At 35.8% G+C, this 24,848-nt stretch overlaps 1 protein-coding gene across 2 annotated transcripts in view; it reads left to right on the top strand.

Moving 5' to 3' along the window:
- The window catches only part of AEBP2 (AE binding protein 2), a 179,234-nt gene that overhangs the window by 53,129 nt on the left and 101,257 nt on the right, over positions 1-24,848 (top strand). Inside the window, exons 7-9 of one of the 2 annotated variants that reach the window (XM_057701513.1) lie at positions 777-890; positions 3,228-3,254; positions 3,822-5,374. In XM_057701513.1, coding sequence (XP_057557496.1) covers positions 777-890; positions 3,228-3,254; positions 3,822-3,867 — 187 coding nt within the window. In that variant the 3' untranslated portion in view covers positions 3,868-5,374. Of the gene's footprint in view, positions 1-776; positions 891-3,227; positions 3,255-3,821; positions 5,375-24,848 lie in introns of those variants that run through there. The other variant, XM_057701512.1, reaches the window with a different exon arrangement.

The raw sequence follows: 24,848 nt of genomic DNA, 5'->3' as shown, positions 1-24,848 counted from the left end.
TGTACCAATTTCTGATTTCATCTACTACATTAGAGAGCTTATTTCCCTAGCTTATTATCAACTGGCTATTGGCATTATTACATTTTGCATTTCTTTGATTATGAGCAAGAGAATTTTAAAACCATATCTTTGGTGAATTAATGGTTTGCATTCTTTCTCTCCCCTGTTCCTTTTTCTCTAACAAGTGTTCACGTGTTTCATATTGATTTGTAAGAACTCTTTTTATATTAAGGTTGTAAACAGTTACTTTAAAAAATACCATATTCGAATTTTCTGTTTTCTTAGTATTTTGGAAATCGATCAATCCAAATATCGAAATCATCTTATTTGGATTTTCCTATAGGATTAAATTTTTTAAAATTCAGGATGTTGGTTATCTGTGCCTTTTTTTTTAAAGTGGAAATTAATCTGGTGGGGGTTTTTTACTTCTTATTTCTTAAGAAAGAAACTAGGTGTCAGATTTCCATCAAGTCAAGCTCAGGTATAATTTCACTTAGTAAGCTAAAAGACAGGCAGTGTGTTCTAATAGTTGTTTCTAAGTTTGATGTGACTTTGCTATCAATAATTCATAATTCACTTCCAGATTTATGCCTAAAATTTCACCTTGCTATTTTTGGCTGGGACCCTACATCACACTACTTAGATCACTGAGTTTCCTTGACATCTGAGCAGCTTGTTAACCTAGGTCGCCCAGTCAGACTAGCAGAAAAAGCTGGGTAATGTGGAGGGTAAATTTAAAATTAATGTTATTTTATATATGACTTTTAAATTCATAGTCTGCCTGACGTGTGGGTGAATGAAAGTGAACGACATCAATTAAAAACTAAAGTAGTTCATTTATCAAAGCTACCCAAAGATACTGCCTTGCTTTTGGACCCAAACATATACAGGTAATTTAATTCTTGCTTTGATGTTTTACTTTTTGAATTGTAATCTTAAAATCTCCTTAAATTTTGAATATAAGGGTTAGGACTTAATTTTTAAGTACTGAATTTCAGTGTCAAGCATATCTTGCTTTCTGGGGCTTTATATATGAAAATTATATCACAACGATTTATAAATTGTAGACTCTAGATGGGTAATACTGTGGTAAAGTTTATATGCCAGGTTAATTCCGGATTTACCTTAAGTAGCTTAGATTGTGATATACATAGTATTTTGAAAATAAGTGCCTTTTGTTTAAGTATGTAGTTCTTTTTTATAATATCAGACATGTAGACCTGGGAATATATCATATGCATGTGCCCTAAATACCATTAATGATTGAAGTTCTTAAACTTATACTCTCTCCAAACTTCAAAAGAGCAGTGTAAATATTATTGTGTTTGTTTTTTTAAGAGGTAGCTTGGAGTGTTCACGTTTCTAACAATTTTCTGATCTGACCTTTGTTTTAGTGTGCTGTGCATATGAAGGTATAGGGGGGGAAAGGAGAAGAGACCAACATTTCTGGCTATGTCCTGAGTCACTGTGCTAGGTGCTTTACATATACTTCATCCTCACAGCAGTCCTGTGAAGTAGGTGTTCCTATGTCTGTTTTACAGATTGGAAATCTGAGGCAAGAGGTTAAATAGCTTGCCCAAGGTTACACAACTAGGATGTGACTGAACTCCATACTGCCTCTATCCAAATGAGATATACTAGGTGATTAAAAAAGTGGTGAAAATGCTTAAAAGGCACTCTTAATGAGTAAACTTTCTATATTTTAAAAAGGAATTCTAGTTTAATATATATTTTAGATAGAAATACGTTGGATAAGAATAAGATGATGTAATTGATAATCCCAAATGTGAATTTAAGCTATCATAAAGGTACTATGTCTTACGCCAAATTTTGAAGCAATTAAAACTTTGAAGGTTCTGTTCATTCCATGACTCAACTTTTTGGAATGTGAGACATCTTCTGAGAATGAAATTCTTACATAATAGGCCTTGCCATGTGGAAACATTGATACTCTTCCAAACTTTTAAAGCATCTTTTGGTGAAGGTCCTAAATATAATGAAAACTTGGTTTTTGTGGAATGAGCTAGGTTATAGGTTAGCAAGAAATTAACTAGCAGAGAAAACAGTGAAATGACCTTAGAGGAGGAGATTGAGGGACTTTCACTACCAAAAATATGAGAAAGTTATGATTTACCTTTCTCTTTAAAAAGAATAATTACTGAATATTCTTTATTTACTGGCACTTAATTTAGGGTTTATTTCTGCTTATTCTTTGAAGGGAGTGATTAAAATTTGCATTCTAAAAGAGTGGTATTCTGGGAGTGCCAAGACTGTTAGTAAACATGCCTTAAGCAGTGAATTGACAAAGGGGTGTGAATCTTAGTTATAAGATTGAGACTAACTTCTGTGTTTCTGCCCTGCATTCTACTTCCCACTCTCTAAGGGTCTTACTTTTTCACAGAATCAGCTTATTTTTGCTCTTCTTATGCTATATAGGAAGCAATTTAGATATTTTGGTGAAAGTGACCAAAAAAAAATTCAGGCTTGGAACTGATGTCTAGAAGTGCATAGGATTTGCACCACCTGTTCTCAGGGTATAATTCTGTAATTCTTACTGATTTCTAGAGTAGTGAGGATATTCCTAAGAAATATTTGGTCCTTCTGTGGAGTTAATTTTCTTTCACTGTAAACCACCCTCCACCCCATCTTAACATTTAATCTTGAGTCTAAACTTATATGCTTCTGCTATTCTGGAAATTAGAATCAGGTCCACCCTGAAGTGTTACAGTCATAGAACCTCCTACATTTGCCATGGTGTAACATCTTTGCAGTGCCAGGATTTTGACTAGGAAAACTTGTGAAATTAAGAGGGGGAAAAGCAGTTATTCTAATTTTAGGAGAAACAACTTGCAGCTTATGTACATCTCAAAATGAAAGCATGACAAACCTTCCAAAAATATATTAACTTCAAAATGAGAGTGAAAAGGGCATATTTATTTGAGATTTAAACGTTAGTTTTAAAATGTGGTTAAAATGTATGTGTTAAACATGAGATTCTTTTTTAGAAATACATTATCAGGCTACATAAAAAGGATTTGTTAAAAAGCTATATATTATGTAACTAAATTTGTATCCATGATGTGAATGCTTTGGAAATAAATTTTTGTGGTGATCAGTGATCATCACATTGCCTGTATTTCTTATATATATATATTTGTATTTTTGAAGCACTTAATTTGTTTTTCATTCAGTTGAATAAAAGAATATTCCTTTTTCTCTTTTTCTAGAACAATGCCGCAGAAGAGGTTGAAGAGGTAAAAAATAAATAAATACATAAAAAGCAAACAAGCGGGGACACCTGCAGTCTTAGTCACTGACAATGGGTTTAGTAAAAGTTGCACATTAGAGTCAACCCCTTTCCTTTTTTTCCCTTAAATCCAGTATTTAGAATAATATTTATGCTTAGTGTAAACATTCTGTGAATGAAGTAGGCTCTTCTGTGGAATATATTAATATATTACTGTATATCCACATTTTCATGGAATGGTACTGTGGGAGACTGAGCAAACACTCTTCTGGCAACTTAGTGGAACAGCTTCTTAAAGGCTTTGCATGCTTGCTGCTTTAAGCTGCTTTTTTTTTTTTTTTTTTTAAATTAAAACCCTTTAGTGATTACAGTAGTTTATATTGGAAAGAAAACCAATTACAACATATGCCCTTACAAATACCAAAAGCACTGTGTAAGGATATTTTTCTTGACAGTGTCTATTGATTTGAAGTCATATTAGGAAATATTTAGACAATGAAAATTATCAAGAGATAATTTACCTTTCAATTATGATAAATAGATGTGATTGGTTGCCATTTGTGTTCTTTTGCAGAACTCTGATAAGAAAAGTGTTCAATTTGTATTTAAGCAAACAGTGAACGACATTTGCAATCAACTAAAAATTCGTCTATCGAATTAGGGCTGAAAATTTCTGTTAAAGAGTGTTGCAGTATGTCTGGTGGCTCCCCTTTCAGGACTAGGGTTTTCTCATGGAGTACAGTATGTTAATATTTACCTATATAACTAATCTGTTAACGGTTTTTGAAAAACCTCTATTTCAAATTATTTGAATAATCCTCGTATTTTCATTTTAACCTATATAAGCCTCTATTTTTTTTTTCTGAGGAAAGCATTTGGTTTACGAGTTGTTTTTTCTTACCATAAGAAAAATTGTATTTTTTTTAAAAGTATCTTCAAAATGAATCCTTTATGCACCAAAGTTGGTTTTGAAAAGGAAAATAAAATCACTTTCTTGCTTGGTAAGCAAGAAGCCATATGGATTTTTCTTTTAACTTACAGAAATGGAAATATGTGTAACTTGTTAGTATTGTATCAAACAAATGTTGCATAGAGATAATAGAACATTGCTTGTAAATAATTCAGCAGATTTGTAATATATTTTTATATTATGAAATGTACTGTAGATGTTTTTCTAGAGGCATGAAAAGTTAAATGTATATATTATGGGTAGAAATAATATTGAAGGATATTGTAATTCACTAGTGCTGCCAGAGGAATTGTTAATAAAAGCACCTTCTTTAACAATAAATGTCTTTTGCAGACTTAAGGGACTATGTACTACTGTTAATATCTATGAGAACAAAACACATTGAACATCCTTCCAGAAAGTCTTTGAGGGAGGACCTATACCCATAATAGAATTATGGCACTCATTTCTGACAGTGACCGTGAAATCAGTTATTTCCTTACTGTTGGAAAGGACATATTGTAAAGTATGTGGTTATATGCAGTCAAACTGCAGAAAATACTCCTGATTGAGGAGTTTTCACTTTACTACAATGATATAAAAACCAGCAGTTTTTACACTAAAATTTTTTAAAGAATAGACAAAAATATAGAATTCATAAGCCTTTTGGTTCCAAAATGGGAAAGGTTCCATGATACATAAATCATTTCTCATTTACTTTAAAAAATTAAAAAAAAAATTATGGGAGACTGTATTCGTTCACAGTGGGGTAGAGAGCTATATACATGAAATGAGTCATAAAACTAAATGAAGTGCAAGTAAAAGCACTGCTTCTATAAGACATTCTGGAATGGTTGTTTAATAAGGGTATTATTCATATGATCTGTAGCAAATGTGATTTTATTTTTAAAAAGAAGAAAAGCAGTGTTTTCTTTTTTGTTTTCTTTTGCTTAAGCACTTCATCAGTTGCTTTATTCTATATCTACAAGGTAATCTGCAATCTCCTTTGTTTTTAAATTTTGATTTGTTATAAAATTGCCAAATAGAGGTGTTTCAGATATATAGTTTGTACCTGTATTTTTATTTTATTGCCTCATGTTCTTGTAAGTCATTCTTAATTGACCGATGATTGTAGACCTTGCCTGAGTATTTTTTCTAATAAAACAAAGCAAATCACATTTAGCTTCAAAATTGTAACAGTTCAATTAAATTTTAAAACGACATCTGAAATATACATCTAATATTCTTCAGGGGCTCAGCGAATAAATTCGTTTTCTCATTGTGTAGAAATACTAAGATGTCAAAACCAAATTTCATGGTTATTAATTAGCCTCTGAGTACTCAGTCACTCATGATACTCTGCTGCTTATCTGACTTTGTTCTGATACTATTTACACACCAAAAAGAATATGGAATTAAAAGGAAATAGTCTTTGTAACTTGTATGTGTGTGTATACACACACACACACACGCACACACAGTTATGTTTGGAGAATAAGTGTGGAAGATTTTAATTTATAATGTTCATTTAGTGATATCTATCTATCTCACCCCCCTCCCCCTCCGCAGCCTCACCTCCCCAAATATATGACATCTTTGTAACATGGCACCTGAAATAATCAGTCTCTTATTCAAAATCCATTGTCTTTTCAGCAGCAGGCAGAAACTGCAGCCCACAGACATACCCATTTGTTTACTTGTGACTGCTTTCTCACTGTTGTGGCAGAGTTGAATAGTGACACTTTATTGCTTGCAAACCTAAACTATATATTGTCTGACCTTTTAAGGAAACAATTGCCAATCCCTGGTTATAGTTGATCAATTTTTTTGAAAAATAAACCTAGACTGCACGACTTATATTTTAATATTATAGTATTATCTTGGTAATAAGTCAGCACATTAAATTTCAGTGAAGCTGTTTAACATACATTAGAGTAAGTATTGCCATATGAGGTACATGCAACAAATGGTGTTTGGTTGGTTTTTTTTTTAACTTTTGCATTGGATTTTTTAATAGTTGCTAACATTTTGCCATTTGTTTTTGTATTTTGTTTTACTAAATAGGACTAAATGAGATTTTGTAAATTAGATCATGTTTAAATCATAAGGCACACCTGCTCTATCTGAAAGAATCTTGGAAGTGGAAAATATTGTAAAATTTAAAGTTGTTTATTTTTCTAATAAACTTTTTCATATATAAATCTTCCCTAAAGTGGACACACATTACCTCTGAATTTCAGATGAAAGGAAATTAAGATGGACACTGATTGACTCTCAGTGCCTATTTTAAGATTTGTTTTACTCTCATTGAAAGCATTGATAATCATGTCAGTAAACCTTTGTGAAACTTTTTTCCCTTTCACACCTTAATAAAATGTTTTAAATATGCAAGCACTCTTAAAAGGATAGAATTTGCCACAGTTATTTAAGACATCTTTTATTGTTTGCTGTTTGAATTCTTTTTTTAATACTATATGGTTAACAAAAGTGTTAACTATATTTGAATAAAATATAAAAATGGGAAAATGTGATTGAAGTCTTTAAAATAATTGATGGGGGGACTTTCTGTATGGTTACAACTTTTTTTTTCTTTTGAAGTCTTTAATACCTCTGCATAACTTCTCTAAAAGACAAAGAGAAATTCTTAGTTTAAATAGAGTCTTAATTTGAAAAACTGATATATTTATCTGTATAACAAGGCCCTCAGGTTGCAGACCACAAGGAGATGTTTATATATGTAGTCTTTATTTAAAAAGGAGTTGAATCATATATGTCATTTGAATGTCTTGGGTTTTTTCGTTTGTTTTTTGAGAGAAATGGTACATTTTTGGGGGTTTCAATGAAAAATATTTTTCTATTCTAAAAATGTAGAAAATATTTCTTAAAAGGTAAGATTTTTTTTTAAAGAAAATGTCTTAGATATTTTTCTTTTTTAATTCTGAAATTTTACCTAGTGGGGGATGTTTTGCAATTCTAACACTATAGCTTTAATATAAATAAGGTCTGAGGAGTCTTTTTTTTTTTTTTAAAGGGTTAGAGTATTTTGTCATTTCTAATGGTTATGAGCTTCAGTAGCCTTAAGAATGTAACAAAATGCTGTATTATTTTAAATTAAAGAATTTTAAAAAATATATACATAGTCCAGTTCATTCTCTGAATCAGATTTGCATGGTATGTAACACATGGTTCTATTACTCTGAAAATTAAAAAGGACTTGTAAACAGAGCAGGAATTGCAACCCATAGTTTTTTCTGGGTCAGTAATCTTTCTGCTATACCAAACGGTTTTTCACAATGTGAGAGAGGAAATAAATGTGCATTGTAATACCACTACAAAGTTGGTTTCAGTGTTTCTGCTATAGCCGGTCCCTAGCATGATAACATGGTACAAAATTAGTCTCTAAAATATTTGTTGAATGAGTATTCTAGGTGAATACTTGCTATAGAAAGGTATTTTGGAGGGTACAGTTGAAGCAACCTGGCTTAAACCACACTCTGTGATAATGTTATTTAACTTTATATGTGAACCTATAAAGGAAACTCTACTTCAGTTTGTCTAAACATTCTCAATGGAAAGAATTATTGGTGTTATATTTTTACATACTCAGTGGTAATGTAAGCATTTTTAGTTTAACTTTGTTAAAAATATCCTCAATCGTGTTTTTGTAGGCACCCCCCCACCTTGAATTGAAGTATAGTTGATTTACAGTGTTGTGTTAGTTTCTGGTGTACAGCAAAGTGATTGTAGAGCCCATTTTTAAAATAATAAGACCTCAATTATATTTATGATATGAGTAATGTGTTTTGAAGTAATAACACTATTTTAAAGGAGTTACCCAGTATTTGATTACTTAACGTTTTCATCTCACAGCATTGTCGTCCAAAGGACCTTTTTTGCTCTTCAGTATTTATAAGATTCTGCTAATGGAAAAGCTACATTTTATAAATCTTACAGATATATTATGAAGTTGCCAAGGATTTATACATTGCTGTTAAAACCAGTTCAGAAATTCATTTATATTTAGATGCCTAAAAGATATTATATAAGATTATTACATGTTTGAGGGATTTTTCCTTTTAGAAAAGCAAAGTTTTGGGGGGTGAGTGCATAGCTGGGAAAGAACAAGAGATTGTAAAATGTGAGCATTGTGAACATTAACTGTTGATAGCTGGGCCCAGTGCAAGTAGTTTAGCATAAACATCAATTTTTAAAATATTTATTTATTTAATTAATTTATTTATTGGCTGCATTGGGCCTTTTTTTTCTTTTGCATTGGGTCTTAGTTGCTGCACACGGGGTTTCTCTAGTTGCGGCGAACGGGGTCTACTCTTCATTGCAGTGAGTGGGCTTCTCATTGCGGTGGCTTCTCTTGTTGAAGAGCTCGGATTCTAGGCACGCAGACTTCAGTAGTTGTGGCATACGGGCTCAATACTTGTGGCTCGTGGGGTTAGTTGCTCTGCGGCATGTGGGATCTTCCTGGACCAGGGATCGAACCTGTGTCCCCTGCATTCAGGCGGATTCTTAACCACACTGTGCCACCAGGGAAGTACCAAGCATGAACATCACTGAATGCTGCATAAGAGTAGGTCAGAAGATTCCCAGCTTATGTCTTCTTTTTTAAAAATTGAGGTAACATTGGTCTATAATGTTATATTTTGACTTCTGTATACATTACAGTGTACTCACCATCAAAAGTTTAGTTTCCATCTATTCATCACCATACCAGTTGACTCTCTTTACCCATTTTGTTCTCCCACACCTCCCCTTTCACCTCTGGTAACTACTTACTGTCTCTCTGTATCTATGTGTTTGTTTTGTTTAGTTTGGTTTCTTCATTTATTTGTATATTCCACATATGAGTGAAATCATACAGTGTTTGTTTTTGTCCATCTGACTTATCTTCATGTAATACCCTCAGTGTCCTTCCAGGTTGTTGGAAATGGCAAGATTTCATGTTTTGTTTTTTAATGGCTGAGTAATATTCCATTGTATATATGTATACCACATCTTCTTTCTCTATTCATCAGTGGGATAAGTGTCAGTGGGCACTTAGGGTGATTCAGTATCTTGGATATTGTAAATGATGCTGCTGTGGACATAGGTGTACATATATCTTTATGAACGATGTTTTCATATTCTTTGGATAAATACTCACATGTGAAATAGCTGGATCAAATGGTAGTTCTATTTTTTATTTTTTGAGGAATTGCCATACTGTTTTCTGTAGTGGCTGCACCATTTTGCATTCCCACCAGCAGTGTCCAACAGTTCCCTTTTCTCCATATGCTCTATAATACTTATTTCTTGTCTTTCTGACAATAGCCATTCTAACCAGTGTGAGGTGATATCTCACTGTGGTTTTGCCTTTCCTTAATAATTAGTGATATTGAATATCGTTTTATGTACCTGTTGGCTATCTATATGTTTTTGGGGAAATGTATATTCAGCTGTTCTGCCTGTTTTAAAATCAGGTTGGTTGTTTTTTGTTGTTGAGGTGTGTGAGTTCTTTATATGTTTTGGATATTAACCACTTATTGGATATATAATTTGCAAATTTTTTTCTCCTATTGGTAGGTTGTCTTTTCATTTCATTGATTGTTTCCTTTGCTGTGCAGAAGCCCTTTAGTTTCATGTAGTCCTGTTTGTTTATTTTTGCTTTTTTTGCTTTTGTTTCCCCTGCCTGTGGAGCCAGATTCAAAAAAAGCATTGCTTTGTCAAAGACTGTACTGTCTGTGTTTTATTCTAGGAGTTTTATGATTTCAGGTCTAATTCATTTTGTGCATAGTGTAAGGTAGTGATCTAGTTTCATCCTTTTGTATGTGGCTGTCCAGTTTTCCCAGGGCTATTTGTTGAAGAGATTGTCCTTTCTCCATTGTATGCACTTTGCTCCTTTTAGTCATTTATTAGTTGTTCATATATGTGTGGATTTATTTCTGGGCTCTGAATTCTGTTTCATTGGTCTGTGTGTCTTTTGATTTCCATAGCTTTGCAGTATAATTTGAAATTAGGGAGTATGATACCTCTAGCTTTTTATTTGTTTCTTTTTTTTAAATAAATAAATTTTATTGACTGTGTTGGATCTTCGTTGCTATGCGCAGGGTTTCTCTAGTTGCAGCTAGCAGGGGCTACTCTTCGTTGTGATGCACAGGCTTCTCATTGCCGTGACTTCTCTTGTTGCGGAGCATGGGCTCTAGGTGTGCATACTTCAGTAGTTGTGGCATGTGGGCTCAGTAGTTGTGGTTCATGCACTCTAGAGTGCAGGCTCAGTAGTTGTAACGCATGGGCTTAGTTGCTCTGTGGCATGTGGGATCTCCCTGGGCCAGAGAGTGAACCTGTGTCCCCTGCATTGGCAGGCAGATTCTTAACCACAGCGCCACCAGGGAAATCCCTTTATTTGTATTTTATTTCAGGATTGCTTTGGGGTTTTGTGGTTCCGTATAAGTTTTTGGAGTTCTGTTTCTGTGAAAAATGTCCTTATGATTTTGATAGGGATTCCATTGACTCTGTAGATTGCTTTAGGTAATATGGACATTTTAACAATGTTAATTCCAGTTCACAAGCACAGAGTGTCTTTCCATTTCTTTCTGTCATCTTCATTTTCATTCAACAATGTTAGAGTTTTTAGTACACAGATCTTTCACCTTCTGGTTTCACTATGTGCCTAGGTATTTTATTTTTTGTGTTGTAATTGTAAATGGGAATGTTATCTTAATTTCTTTCTGCTAATTTGTCATTAGTGTATAGAAACATAACAGGTTTCTGTATATTGATTTTGTGTCCTGCACCTTTACTGTATTTATTATTTTTTAATAGTTTTTTGTGGGGTCTTTAGGGTTTTCTATGTATACATCATGTCATCTGTGAAGTGGCAGATTTACTTTTTCCTTTTCAATATGGATGCCTTTTTTTCTTGCCTGATTGCTCTAGCTAGGAGTTCCAATACTATGCCGAATAAGACTGGCTAGAGTAGGCATCCTTGTCTTGTTCCTGATCTTAGGGAAATAGCTTTCAGTGTTTCACTCTTGAGTACGATGTTAGCCGTGGGTTTGTCATGTATGGCCATTGTTATGATGAGTATGTTCCTTCTGTACCCATTTTATTGAGTTTTTATTATAAATTGGTATGGAATCGTGTGAAACACTTTTCTGCATCTATTGAATGATCATATGATTTTTATCTTTCATTTGATTACTATGAGGTATCATATTGATTTGCAGATTTGGAACTATCCTGCATCCCTGGAATAAATTCTACTTGATCACTGTGTATGATCCTTTTAATTATTTTTGTATTTGCTTTGCTAATATTTGTTGAGTAGTTTTGCATCTATGTTCATCAGTGATGTTGCCTGTAATTTTTTTTTTTTTTGTATTGTCCATGTGTTGGCCTTGTAAAATGAGTTTAGAAGCATTCCCTCATCTTCAGTTTTTTGGAAGAGTTTGAGGATAGTTGTTAGCTTTTCTTTGAATGTTCGGTAGAATTCACCTGTGAAGCTGTCTGGTCCTAGATTTTTGTTTGGGGGGAGGTTTTTGATTACTATTTCAATCTCTGCTAGTGATTGGTCTATTCAGGTTTTCTGTTTCTCCATGATTCAGTCTTAGAAGGTTATATGATTCTAAGTATTTACCCATTTCTTCTAGGTTGTCCAATTTGTTGGCATATAATTTTCAAAGAATTCTTTTTATTTATTTACTTATTTATTTATTTATAGCTGTGTTGGGTCTTCATTGCTGCACGTGGGCTTTCTCTAGTTGTGGCGAGTCTGGGCTACTGTGTTGTGGTGCTCCGGCTTCTCTTGTGGAGCACGGGCCCTACACTGTGCAGGCTTTAGTAGTTGTGGCATGTGGTCTCAGTAGTTGTGGCTCTCAGGCTCAGTAGTTGTGGTGCATGGGCTTAGTTGCTGCGCCACCTGTGGGATCTTCCAGGACCAGAGCTTGAACCAGTGTCCCGTGCATTGGCAGGCGGATTCTTAACCATAGTATTCTTTTATAATCTCTTATTTTTCTGTGGTATCTGTTGTAATTTCTCCTTTTTGTTTCAAATTTTATTTATCAGACTTTTTTTTTTTCTTAGCAGGTCTCCCTAAAGGTTGATCAATTTTATTTCTTTTAAAAAAGAACTCTTAGTTTTATTGATCCTTTTCACTATTTTTTAGTCTCTATTTTATTTATTTCTGCTCTCGTCTTTATTATTTCTCTCCTACTGACTTTGGAGTTTGTTCTTTTCCTAGTTCCTTTAGGTATAAGGTTTGAATGTTTGAGATTTTTCTTGTTTCTTGAGGTAGGCCTGTATTGCTGTGAACTTCCCTCTTAATACCACTTCTGCTGCATCCCATAGATTTGGTATTTTGTATTTACATTTTCATTCGTCTTCAGGTGTAAAAAGATTTATTTATTGACTCAGTAGTTGTTCAGTAGCATGTTAAGTCTTCACATATTTGTGAATTTTCCAGCTTTTTCTTGTAGTTCATTTCTAGTTTCATACCATTGTGGTTGGAAAAGATGCTTGATCTGATTTGAGTCTTATTTAATTTATTGAGACTTGTTTTTTGTTTCAGAACATGGTCTATTCTTGAGAACATTCTGTGTGTAATTGAGAAGAATGTGTATTCTGCTGCATTTGGATACAGTGTTCTATGTATACACACACACACACACACACACACACATACATACATACACACGTTAAGTCCATCTGATGTAATGTTTCACTTCCTTGCTGACATCGTGTCTGGATGTAAGTGGGGTGTTAAAGTCCCCTACTATTATTGTGTTGCTCTCAGTTTCTCCTTGTTAGTAATTGCCTTATATATTTTGGTGCTCCTGTGTTATGTGCATATATATTATTAACTGTTATAGCTTCTTGATGAATTGTCCCATTTATCATTGTATAATGTCCATCGTGTCTCATTATCTTTTTTGGCATAAAGTCTGTTTTGTCTGATGTGAGTATGGCTACACTTGCTTTCTTTTGTCTGCCATTTATTTGGAGTGTCATCTTCCATGCTTTCACTTTGAACCCAGGTTTGTCTTTAGAGCTGAGTCTCCTGGAGGCAACATTAGTTGGGTCTTGTTTCTTTTTAATCTCTCCAACCACCCCTGTGTCTTTTTTTTTTTTTTTTTTTGGCCATGTTATGCAGCTTACTAGATCTCAGTTCCCTGACCAGGGATTGTACGTAGGCCACGGCAGTGAAAGTGCTGAGTCCTAACCGCTGGACCACCAGGAAATTCCCACACCCTGTGTCTTTTTGATTGATGAATTCAGTCCATTTACATTTAGGGTGATAATTGATAAAGACAGTGCCAATTTATCTTTTATTTTCTGGTTGCTCTGTATTTCCACTGTTTCTTTTTTGTGTGTCTGTCTGCCATTTTAGTTTGGTGGTTTTCTATTATGTTTTTCTTAGTTTCCGCTTTTGTTATGTTTTGTGTCTCTAATCTAGAATTATATTGTGTGGTTACCATGAGGTTTGTGTAAATTTCTCATAAAGTAGTTCTTTTCCTGCTTATAGCATCTTACCTTCATTTGCCTGTATGACTTCTATCCTTTTTCTCTTCAATGTTTTTGAGTTCCCAAGTTATCCCTTTTTATGTTGTAAGTTGGTTACCAAATTTAAGTTGCTGTAGTTATTTTTACTGCCCCCCCCCCCCCTTTTTAATGAAGTCATAGTGTTGATGACCGTGAGGTTGGTATATTTGAGCAAAGGGCCTGACCTGACAGCCTTTTTTTTTTTTTTAATATAAATTTATTTATTTATTGGCTGCATTGGGTCTTTGTTGCTGCATGTGGGCTTTCTCTAGTTGCGGCAGGCAGGGGCTACTCTTCATTGTGGTGTGCAGGGTTCTCGTGGTGGCTTCTCTTTTTGTGGAGGGTGGGCTCTAGGTGCATGGGCTTCAATAGTTGTGGCACTTGGGCTCAGTAGTTTGGGCTCACAGCTTTAGTTGCTCTGCAGCATGTGGGATCTTTCCGGACTAGGGCTCGAACCCATGTCTCCTGCATTGGCACACAGATTCTTCACCACTGTGCCACTAGGGAAGTCCTGCCTTTTCCCCTCTAACCTTATGTTGTAATTGTTTAACAACCCATTCTAATACAGAGTCACAGTTTTCTAATTCTATCACCTTACTCAAAATTTTGTGTACTTTTGCCTTTTCATTTCAGAAGGAAGGTCTTCTTTTAACATTTCTGTAAGGCAGGCCTAGTGGTCATGAACTCCCTCAGCTTTTGTTTGTCTGGGAAAGCCTTTATTTATCCTTCATATCTGAAGGATAACTTTGCTGGATAGGGTATTTTTGGCTCACAGGTGTTTTTTTTTTGTTATTTGTTTTTGGCTGTGTTGGGTCTTTGTTGCGCACTGTCCTGTAGGTGTGGCGAGCGGGGTCTATTCTTTGTTGTGGTGCACTGGCTTCTCAGTGTGGTGGCTTCTCTTGTTGCGGAGCGTGGGCTTTAGGTGCTCAGGCTTCAGTAGTTGTGGCGCATGGGCTCAGTAGTTGTGGCGCACAGGCTTAGTTGCAGTGCAGCATGTGGGATCTTCTGGGACCAGGCATCAAACCTGTGTCTCCTGCATTGTCAGGAGGATTCTTAACCACTGTGCCACCAGGGAAGTCCCATTGGCTCACAGTTTTTAATCCTTTCAATATTTTGAGTATGTCATTACACTCAATCCTGCCCTGTAGTGTTTCTATTGAGATATCTGCTGGTAGTCTAATGGGGGTTCCTTTGTAGGTTATTCTTTTTCCTTTGGCTGTCTTTTAAAATTCTTTCTTTGTCACTGACTGTTGACAGTATTAATGTGATGTATCTGGGAGAAGGTCTTTTTGCATTAATGTAATTAGGTGTTCTCTTAGCTTCATGGACTTGTACATCCAGTTCCTTCTCCAAGTTTGGGAAGTTCTCAGCTATTATTTCTTTAAATAAATTCTCTTTTTCCTTCTCCCTCTCTTCTGGGATACCCATTATTCTTATGTTGTTTTCCTAATAGAGCCTGATAGTTCTCATAGAATTTCTTCTTCTTCTTTTAGATCTTATTCTTTCCTTTCTACCTGTATCATTTCTACATTTCTGTCTTCAAGCTCACTTGAAGAGAATTCTCTCTTCTATACCACCTACTTTATTTCCAGTGCTTTCTAATGTGTTCTTCATCTCAGTTATTGAGTGCTTCATTTCCAGAATTTGTTTGATTCTTTTGTACAGTTTCGATCTGTTTGATAAACAGATCTGTTCATTGATTTTATTCCTGAGCTCTTTGAAATGCTTTCTCAATTTTCTTGTAGCTCGTTATGTTTATGACAGCCGTTCTGAATTCTCTATCAGTTAGATTGCAATATTCTGTGACTTTTAAGCTTGGTATTTGGAGAATTGTCATTTTCTCTTTGTAATACCATGTTACTGTGGTTTTTCATGGTGCTTGATGAATTTTTCCTCTGCCAGTGCATTTTAAGTAGTGAATACTTTTCAAAAGCTTTTTTTACTTGATTCTAACAATTCAACAGGTTAGTAATTAGAGGCCTTTCTTTTGTTTTCCAATAGGTGGTGCTATAGCACAAGTTTTTGGTTTCTTTTACCTGAGCTGCGTCTGGTTATATTTGAGAATGGACACTTTCCACCCTCCACTGCCTCTACTGGGGGTGTCACCTGGTGCCCTCACTGTTGCTTCTTTTGCCTCTGGAGTTAATGGGGCATTGCTGCTGCCGCTGTCACTGCTGTTGCTGGTGTTGCTTTTTGAGGCACTGGGATGGCAGGCACCTCTGCCACGTCCACTGTTGCCTGGTCATGGGCTCTGCCATCACAGGGGGAGGTGGGGGAAAGCCAGGGTCCTGGATGCCTCTGCTGCATCTGGGGTTATTGGGTGACACTGCTGTGGGTGATAGGGAGGCGGGGTGGCCAGACTCACGAGTGCCTCTGTAGCTGGAGGTTTGTAGTCGCAGGCCTCTATGCTACTGCTGTCAGGTTCACTGTGACTGCATGCACTGCTGTAGCTGGGACACTGGAGTCTTGTGCACTGCCTTCCCTACTGCTGCTTGTGTTCTCCTGGGCTCCGCTGCTGCAGCTGGGGGTGCTGAGATCATAGGCACCGTCTCTGCTGTTTCCCTAGTTCTGCCTCCTCTGTGTTGTAGAACACCAGCATTTAGGTGTACAGATGTATGGAATTTTCCGGTGTTCTGGTTTAATGAGCAGGGGAACCTCTGTTGTTGTGAATGTTTTATTGGTTGTAGATTGAAAGGGAGTGTCTCATGCCGCCATGATGTTGACATCACTCCCAGTTTATGTCTTCTTGAACTTAGTAAGTTGAGAGAGCCTAATTGGTTGTCTTCTTAATACTTGCTTATGTTTTTATTTTTTTTTATTTTTTTGCTTATGTTTTTAATACTGGTATAATATCTTTAAAAGACTGCAGTAAATGTCATAAATGTGTTTGTAGAAGAGGGCTTATTTATGTTTCTTTATATCTCCTCTTTTTCTCTACATGTTCTCCCCCAAATCACCCAAGATATCTACTTTCCTTTTTAAATGTAACTCAGCAGTCATTCAAATAGTTCATTCAGAATTTGTCTTAAACATCAATAGTATTTTTTAAAATTTAGTTTCTTTGTTATTACAATTAAGAAATGAAATGAAGAAATTAGCCATACAGAAAATGGGGATAATAGGGTTATTTTCAACTGACCACACTCTCCTAGTCTCCAGATTAATATTTAGTTGAGTTCTTACAAAATGTTTCTTTTGTGCTATTTGAATTATTATATGGCTTTTACTCGAGACATCCACATAGATTTTTCTTATTCCTTTTTATGGCCAGGTGTGATGTACCAGAAATCATTTAACGATCCCTGTTTGTTGACATTGAGATTGTTTACAGGTTTTCTGCTATATAATTAATACAGTAGCATCCTTGAAAATATACTTCGAGATATTTCTATTCTGTAGTTTCCTGGAAGGGACTACTAGCTGACTTAAAGAGTTTGTGAATTGTGTCTATTAAAAGTTTTGGTATTGCCAAAATATTTTCCTAAAAATGTGGTGCCAGCATAAACTCCCATCGACTGGATGTGAATTCTCTTTTCCCTGTACTGCACTAATAGTTAAATACTATCAATCTTTAAATTGTAGTCAATCTAAAGTGGAAGAGTGGGTTAAGAGTATGAATTGCCTGGATTTAATTCTCAGTTCAGCTGAAAATTGACTTTGTGGTTTTGTGGAAGTTAAACTCTCTGTATCTGCTTTTTCATTTGTAAAATGGCATGTTATCACTTTCCTAATAGGATTTGTTTTGAGGGGAAAATAAGATGAGACATTGTAGTCATTGTTTTGCATGTGCATAGTTTGAAGAGTACAATCTTAATCTTTGTATCTTCTTATGATCCCTTTAAACCCACTCTGGATGTGCTCTTTTCTTGTCATTGGAAGAAATCTCATGTAGGTTCATTAGATTTTCTGACTATGCTTAGGTAATAAAAAGCTCCCCAATCTCATGTAGTCATAAAAGTAATCTCATTTTGATATTTTATTAATTTCATTAAGTATTTACCTCTTAATTTTAATTGTACTATTAGATGAGTTTTGACAGATGCTCAAAACCATGAAATCACCAACGCAATCAACATATAGAACACTCCCATCACCTCCCATAAGTTTCCTCCTGCCCCAGCCCCCAGCAAGGCAACTGCTGATCTATATTTTCTCTTAATGTAGATTGGTTTTCATTTTCTAAAATTTTACATAAATGGAATCATACATACACACACACACATCCTTTGTGTCTGGTTTTTTTCAGTGTAATGATTTTGAAATGGGTCAATAAATATTGTAAATATTTACATTTTCTGTTTAGTGATATTAAACACTTTCCCTGTGTTTTTTGTCTTTTTATTCTAAGTAGGCACTGGGAACACTAAAAATTATGTAGATTCTTCTGACTTCAGATTATTGTTTAAGATTTACTAAATATAGTAGACTTCTGGTTCTGGGATATGATTGGGTAGCATTAAAGACATTAAGGCAATTTTTTTTTAAAACATGGTTTAATCATAATTTCATAATTTATTTTTTAAGGTGTGGCTTAAGATGGAAGTCTTTAGGTATTTCTTTATATTGGAGATGTGAGAACAAATATTTCTATCAAATTTGGCTGTAATACTTAGAATGTCGTGAAGTTAGCTGTTAGCCTACAAAATTAATAAAATATCAATAGCAAAATCTTAAAGAGTATCCGCAAAGTGCAAGGCGTTGCCAACATTCTTGATCTCATGGGACTGAAAAGTGTGTGGATGGGAGATGAGAGGCAGTCTGCAAATGAGTAAAATACATAGTGGGATGTGTGGTGGAAATGCTATGAAGAAAAAGTGAGGATGGGGAGAGAATTTGTGATGCAGTGTAAGTAGGATAGTTGGGAAGGCCTTATTGATACGGTGACACTTGAGCAAAGCCCTGAAGGAGCCGAGTTGAGTCATGTTGATATATGAGGGAAGAGTGTTTCTGGCCGAGAATAGCAAGTATAAAAACCCTTGAGGCAAAAAAAGAAAAAGAAAAAACAAAACCCTTGAGGCAAGAGCGATTATTCAAATATATGTCTGGTTCTTAACACCATCCCAGCATGATCCCAGGCATTGGTGATGCTGCACTGAACAAAACATTGAAAAAGTAATTCCAGCTTCTTGGAGCTTACGTTTTATCAAGCTTTGTGTGTTGTCTGGGATTGATGCAAAAGGACTTTATCTTTGAGGAGATGGGAAGTTCCAGTGACTCTCTGAAGAAATGACAGTGAAGGAGCAAAGGTAGAGGCAGGAAGAGCAGGAAGGCTATTAAAATAATGAGCTGCTGGGACCAGAATGGATGGTGGGTATAAAGTAAGAGCTTGGGTATTCATTTGCAGTTTGATTTGCTGAGAGTTTGGATGGGGTATGAGAGTCAAGAACGACTCCACGTTTTGGGGTGTGAACTCACAGAGTGAAACTGCCATCCTGATAGTGATGGCAGTTAGGGAAAGTGATGCAGATAGGGAAAGACTGCAGTGTGGAGGAGGTTTGGGGAGGGGTGAATTAAGCTCTGTGGTTTATATTTGGGATGCTTATTAGACATCCAAGTAGGGATGTCATGAATCAGAAAGGAATGTATAGTGGAAAGGATTTAAAGTTGAAGACCGTGAATGCAATTTACAGACTTTCTTTGAAATCTAGGTTAAGTTGTTAAGTATTCATAAAGATGAGCTGATCATTTCACCTCCAGTGAAGAGTTCATAAACTTCCTTTTGAGTCTGGGCTTGAGCAAAAGCAGGACCCTGGGTCGTTATTGAACAAGCTACGAGCAGGAGGAATTCAACCTGAGACCTGGAAGAAACAGATCTGTTTTGATCAGTTTATCAGCTGCCAAATGGTGGTAAAGAATGGTCAATGGTTCAGGAGTTGCTAGTGATAAAAAAAAATTTAGCAACAGGAAGACAATTGCTTATTCCTTACGTCCTGTGTACCAAATACCCGTTTATATGGATCATCTTATATCCTTTCTGCAATAATATGGGGTAAGCAGGCATTGACATTATCACTTGGAATAATAGGAGTAGTGAGCATTTCTCAGACAACAAATGCCGGACTTTGTTCTGAATGCCTTAGGTACACTAATTCGTTTACTCCTCAAAATAACTGTGTGAAGCTGGGATCATTCCATTTTATGGTGGAGAAAACAGGTGCAAGAGAGGTCGAGTGATGTTTCCAAGATCATACAGTAAGTATCTGGAAAAATATCTCAGTGAATTTGTAATATCCCAGAGGAACTGACTTTCAATCTTAGTGACGCAGAAGTACGCAGTGAAATCTGCCAGAGGAAATAGCATGTGCAAAAAGATAAAAAGTTTAGTACAACTGTGTAAATGTTCAGTGCCCAGCATGTACTTAGTACTTTGAATAAAAATGAATCAGGTGTTCTGTTCATACTTTGCAGACTTGGGAGAAGGAAGAAGATTACAGTGGTATTAACATAATTTCTGTGCAGTGCGAAGGGCTGTATTGGAGGTTTGCCTGGACGATCGTGGAAGCGCCGAGAGCATTTGGCCCTCCTGGAGCATTGGGCAGGCTCCCCTTGGAAGAGAACTCTTTACCTTTTAAAGATTACCTGGGACTTAGTGCTGGAGAATGGAGGACAAGATGGAGTAGTTTAGGACAGAGGAAGCTCCATGTGCCAGCCCTGGAACAGCCTGTGTGAGGTGGTGCTGGGGGCCGGGAGTGGTGCAGGTGGTTCTGCAGAGGTAGGGAGGAACCTCTGTTGACGGCCTTATTTCCCTGCATCACAGTTTGAGTTTCATGTGAAAGATTGATGGGAAACTAAGGATTCAGGAAGGGAACTAATGGTCAGTTCTGCTTTGGTCACTGTACCCAGTAATACATGAGAAGCTGGGTCTGGTGGAGCCGTGATGGGAAGATGAGTCCAAAGGCTGCTGTTCTGTCTTTCTCTCCAGAAAGGGGAAAATAAGAAAAGGAATCATTATTTTCAAAGATGTTTTAAGTTTTACTGAAAAGTAATTTTCCAAGATTTGAAAATAATAGAATTCATTAGTGAGGAAATTAATATGTTTTCTTACAGTTCTTAATCAAATATATTATCTATTAAATTCAGACCTGCTTCAGGTAAGGTTGGGGGCTAGACTAAGTGTCCTTTTTAGCTCTATGTTGTATGTTGCTCTAATTATACCCTTACGTTTTCTTTTAACGTGGGGTGTACAGGGTACAGTACATTGCCCATTTTATCTTTGTGAGAGGTAAAACATCAAACATGTCCTTAAAGCACTTACAGATGGTCTTACCTTTATGGTGTATCATATTCAAACTGGCACACAAGCCCTGCCTCTGTGTATTTCTAAATAGGGGAAAACACAGTCTTATTAACATGGGACTGGGCCAAGAATTCTTTGTTTCTTGCTTCTAGCATTTTGATTTAGTTTGTAACATTGTGCAGATCACTTAGGAATTTAGCAACATGGGGAATATTTCCTGAAATAAACATATTTAGTATAGAGAGATTTGTTGATGTTTGTAGTTTATAAGGAAATTTGAACATGAGGCAGGTATTCCGAAGCAGATTTGGTAAACATCAAATAATTGAAAATCCTTGCCAGGAAAAGCAAAATACAGAAATGAATCATAGTGACCAATAAATATGTGTGGGGCAGGTATTTCCTGTGGTTGAGAGCATGGACCACGGGTCTGCCTTGGATGCCACATTATGAAGATTGGCAGTTGAGGTACTTCTGGAAGATACTTCTGGGCATCGTTCCATTCCTTCCTTGGAGAAAATATAAAACTGTTGGTTTGGTCTCTACCTTTTTACTTCTCTTCTTGTTTCAAAAGGCTTCATACTATTATGAAGTTGGAAGCAAGATAATGTTTTAAAAAACTAATAGATTTAACAGATATGGAAAAATTTCAATGTAAAGTATAGCTGGGGTGATGTCCACAAAATGCATGCTCTGAAATTTTATACATTTGCTAGAGATTGATCATCAGCTTCTTAGCTCTAAGCTTATTGTGAAGCTAATGTAAGGAGGAAGTTGCAAGGTTCCTACTGTTTACAATTCAGTCATTAAGCATTTAGAATTAGCTGGACAGTGGGGTAGGTGAATTTGCATATCCTTCACATTTAATTCTTACACTTAATATATGAAATGTGGGTTTCATTATTTTTGTTTTACAGATGAGTTACTCAGGCAACTTACCCAAGACTATACAGCCAGCAAGTTGCTGAGCCTGTACCTGTAGTTTGAACTACTTCTGCCTGATTCTAAACCTAGAGGTCTTACTACTAAGTGGTCTCTTATTTGAATATATTTTGCAAGGCTGTGTTAAAAGAATAAGCATCTCTGAAAGAAAACATCTTAGTTACTGTCAAGGAAATCTTAACCAAGTCTTGCTCATCTTTCTCCTTGTCTCCTTCCATGAGATTTCCATTTATTAATGCAACTCTGACTGCCTAAGGATTGAAATTACTTTTTAACTTATGACAAACAGCAAGGTAAGTGTTGTACAAAACCATTGGAAGTATTTTATCTTCATTTATTCCTTCCTTAATGCTCTTTATTTACGAAGATCTGAATTTCTGACCTATATCATTTCCTTCTCTCTGAAGAACTTAATACTTTTTGCAAGGCAGGTCTACTGGCAACAGATTCCCCCAATTTCTGTTTGTCTGAGAAAGTATTTCTCCTTCACTTTTGAAGGATAATTTCACCATACAGAATTCTTTGTTGGTTTTTATTCTCTCAACACTTCTGTTTTTTTAATTAATTTTCTATTGAAGTGTAGTTGATTTACTTTTCTGCTGTACAGCAAACTGAATCAGCCATACATATACAAACATCCACTCTCTTCTAGGCTTCATTCCCATACAGGTCATTAAAGAGCACTGAACAGAGTTCCCTCTGCTATACAGTAGGTTCTTATTATCTTTTATATGTAGTAGTGTGTGTATGTCAGTCCCAAGCTCTCAATCTATCTACCCCCCATTTCCCCCTTGGTAACCATAAGTTTGTTTTGTACACCTGTGATTTAATTTCTGTTTTGTAAATAGGTTCATTTGTACCATTTTTTTAGATTCCACATATAAGTGATGTCATATTTGTCTGTGTCTGACTTATTTCACTCAGTATGACAGTCTCTAGGTCCATCCATGTTGCTGCAAATGGCATCATTTCATTCTTTTTTATGGCTGAGTAATATCCCATGGTATATATTTATCACGTCTTTATCCATTCCTCCATCGATGGATATTTAGGTTGCTTCCATGTCCTGACTGTTGTAAATAGTGCTGCTATAAACATTGCAGTGCATGTATCCTTTTAAATTATGGTTTTCTCTGGGTATGTGCCCAGGAGTGGGGTTGCTGGGTCATATGGTAGCTCTCTTCTCTCAGCACTTAAATATTGCATTCCACTTTCCTTGACTGCACGGTTTCTGAGGAGATGTCCAATGTTATTTTTTTTTTTTTTATCTATTTTTATTGGTTGTGTTGGGTCTTTTTTTGCTGTGCACGGGCTTTCTTCAGTTGTGGTGAGTGGGGACTACTCTTTGTTGTGGTGTGCAGGCTCCTCATTGCTGTGGCTTCTCGTTGCAGAGCACAGGCTCTAGGCACGTGGGCTTCAGTAGTTGCGGCACATGGGCTCAGTAGTTGTGGCTCACGGGCTCTAAAGCATAGGCTCAATAGTTGTGGTGCACGGGCTTAGTTGCTCCACGGCATGTGGGATCTTCCTGGAGCAGGGATTGAACTCATGTCCCCTGCATTGGCAGGCGGATTCTTAACCACTGCGCCACCTAGGAAGCCCCCCCAATGTTATTCTTATCTTTGATCCTTAGAGGTAAAGTATTTTTCACCCCCTCTGGCTTCTTCCAAGATTTTTTTCCTTTGATTTTCTGCAGTTTGAATGTGATACGCTTACGTGTAGGGTTTTTTTGGGCATATATCCTGCTTGTTGTCTGCATTTCCTGTTTTTGTGGTTTGCTGTCTGACACTAACTTTGGGAAATTCTCAATTTTTATCACTTAAAATATTTCTTCTGGCCCTTTATCTTGTCTTCTAGAGGTATTCCCATTACATGTTATACCTTTGCAGTTGTCCCACCGTTCTTGGATATTCTGTTTATTTCTTTTTTTCTTAAGTCTTTTTTTTCTCTTTGCTTTTCAGCTTTGGAAGTTTCTATTGATATATCCCCAAACTCACAGGTTCTTTCCTGAACCCATCAGTCTTTTTTCATTTCTGTTAATGTTTTTTAGTTCTTGCATTTCTTTTTGATTCTTTTAGTTTCTAGCTCTGCTTACATTACTCATCTGTTCTTGATTGTTGTCTGCTTTTTTTCATTAGCATATTAATACTTATTCTCTTAGCATACTAATTTTAACTTTTAAATTCCCAGCCTGATAATTTTAAAATGCCTGCTGTATCTGAGTCTGGTTCTGATGCTTGTTCTGTCTCTTTAAAATGTGTTTTTTGCCTTTTAGTATCTATGTAATTGTTGAAAGCTGGAAGGGATGTAGCTAGTAAAAAGAACTGTGGCCTTTAGTGGTGTGAAGCGTTCTTCAGTTCTCTTTGTGTGTTTGGTATTTTCACTATAAACATCTTTATTGCAAGCAGCTTCACCACAAGCAGTTTCATCACACTGCTAATTGCCCATAAGGCAATTATGCTGTAAAAGATAAAATAACGAAAATAAAAGAGGAACATTAAAAAATACAAAATGAAACATGAAAAATAACTTTTAAAAGATTTTATTGTGAAAAATACAGAAAACATTTGAATACATTTAAAATGTGTGTAAATTCATGCTTACAGTTGTATTTGAGTATATCTTAGAGGAAGAAATGATACTATCTTCCTCAAAGACAGTCATTAAAGATGCAGTATCTAACATCAGACATAAATCCTTTATGATATAAACAGATCTGTTCTAAGTCTCTTCAGATTTCCCCAGGAGTAAAATGAACAGACAGGGATGCTGCTGTTTCTCTTCCGTGCATGGAATGTATTGTAAGTGGTAGTACATTAATGGACTGCGATTTTTAAAAGTTCTGTCACATGCTCAGTCCTTATATTTCATTGAATCCTCTAAGCCAGATTCTATGCCAATACCAAAATTCCATCTACATCATGTTCCTCACTATCAAATAGCAAAAA

This window comes from Hippopotamus amphibius, chromosome 12 (genome assembly GCF_030028045.1).
Source record: "Hippopotamus amphibius kiboko isolate mHipAmp2 chromosome 12, mHipAmp2.hap2, whole genome shotgun sequence".
NCBI classification, from domain to species: Eukaryota; Metazoa; Chordata; class Mammalia; order Artiodactyla; family Hippopotamidae; genus Hippopotamus; species Hippopotamus amphibius.
Note: the sequence above shows the minus strand (reverse complement) of the source record. Positions and strands in the feature narration are given on the sequence as shown.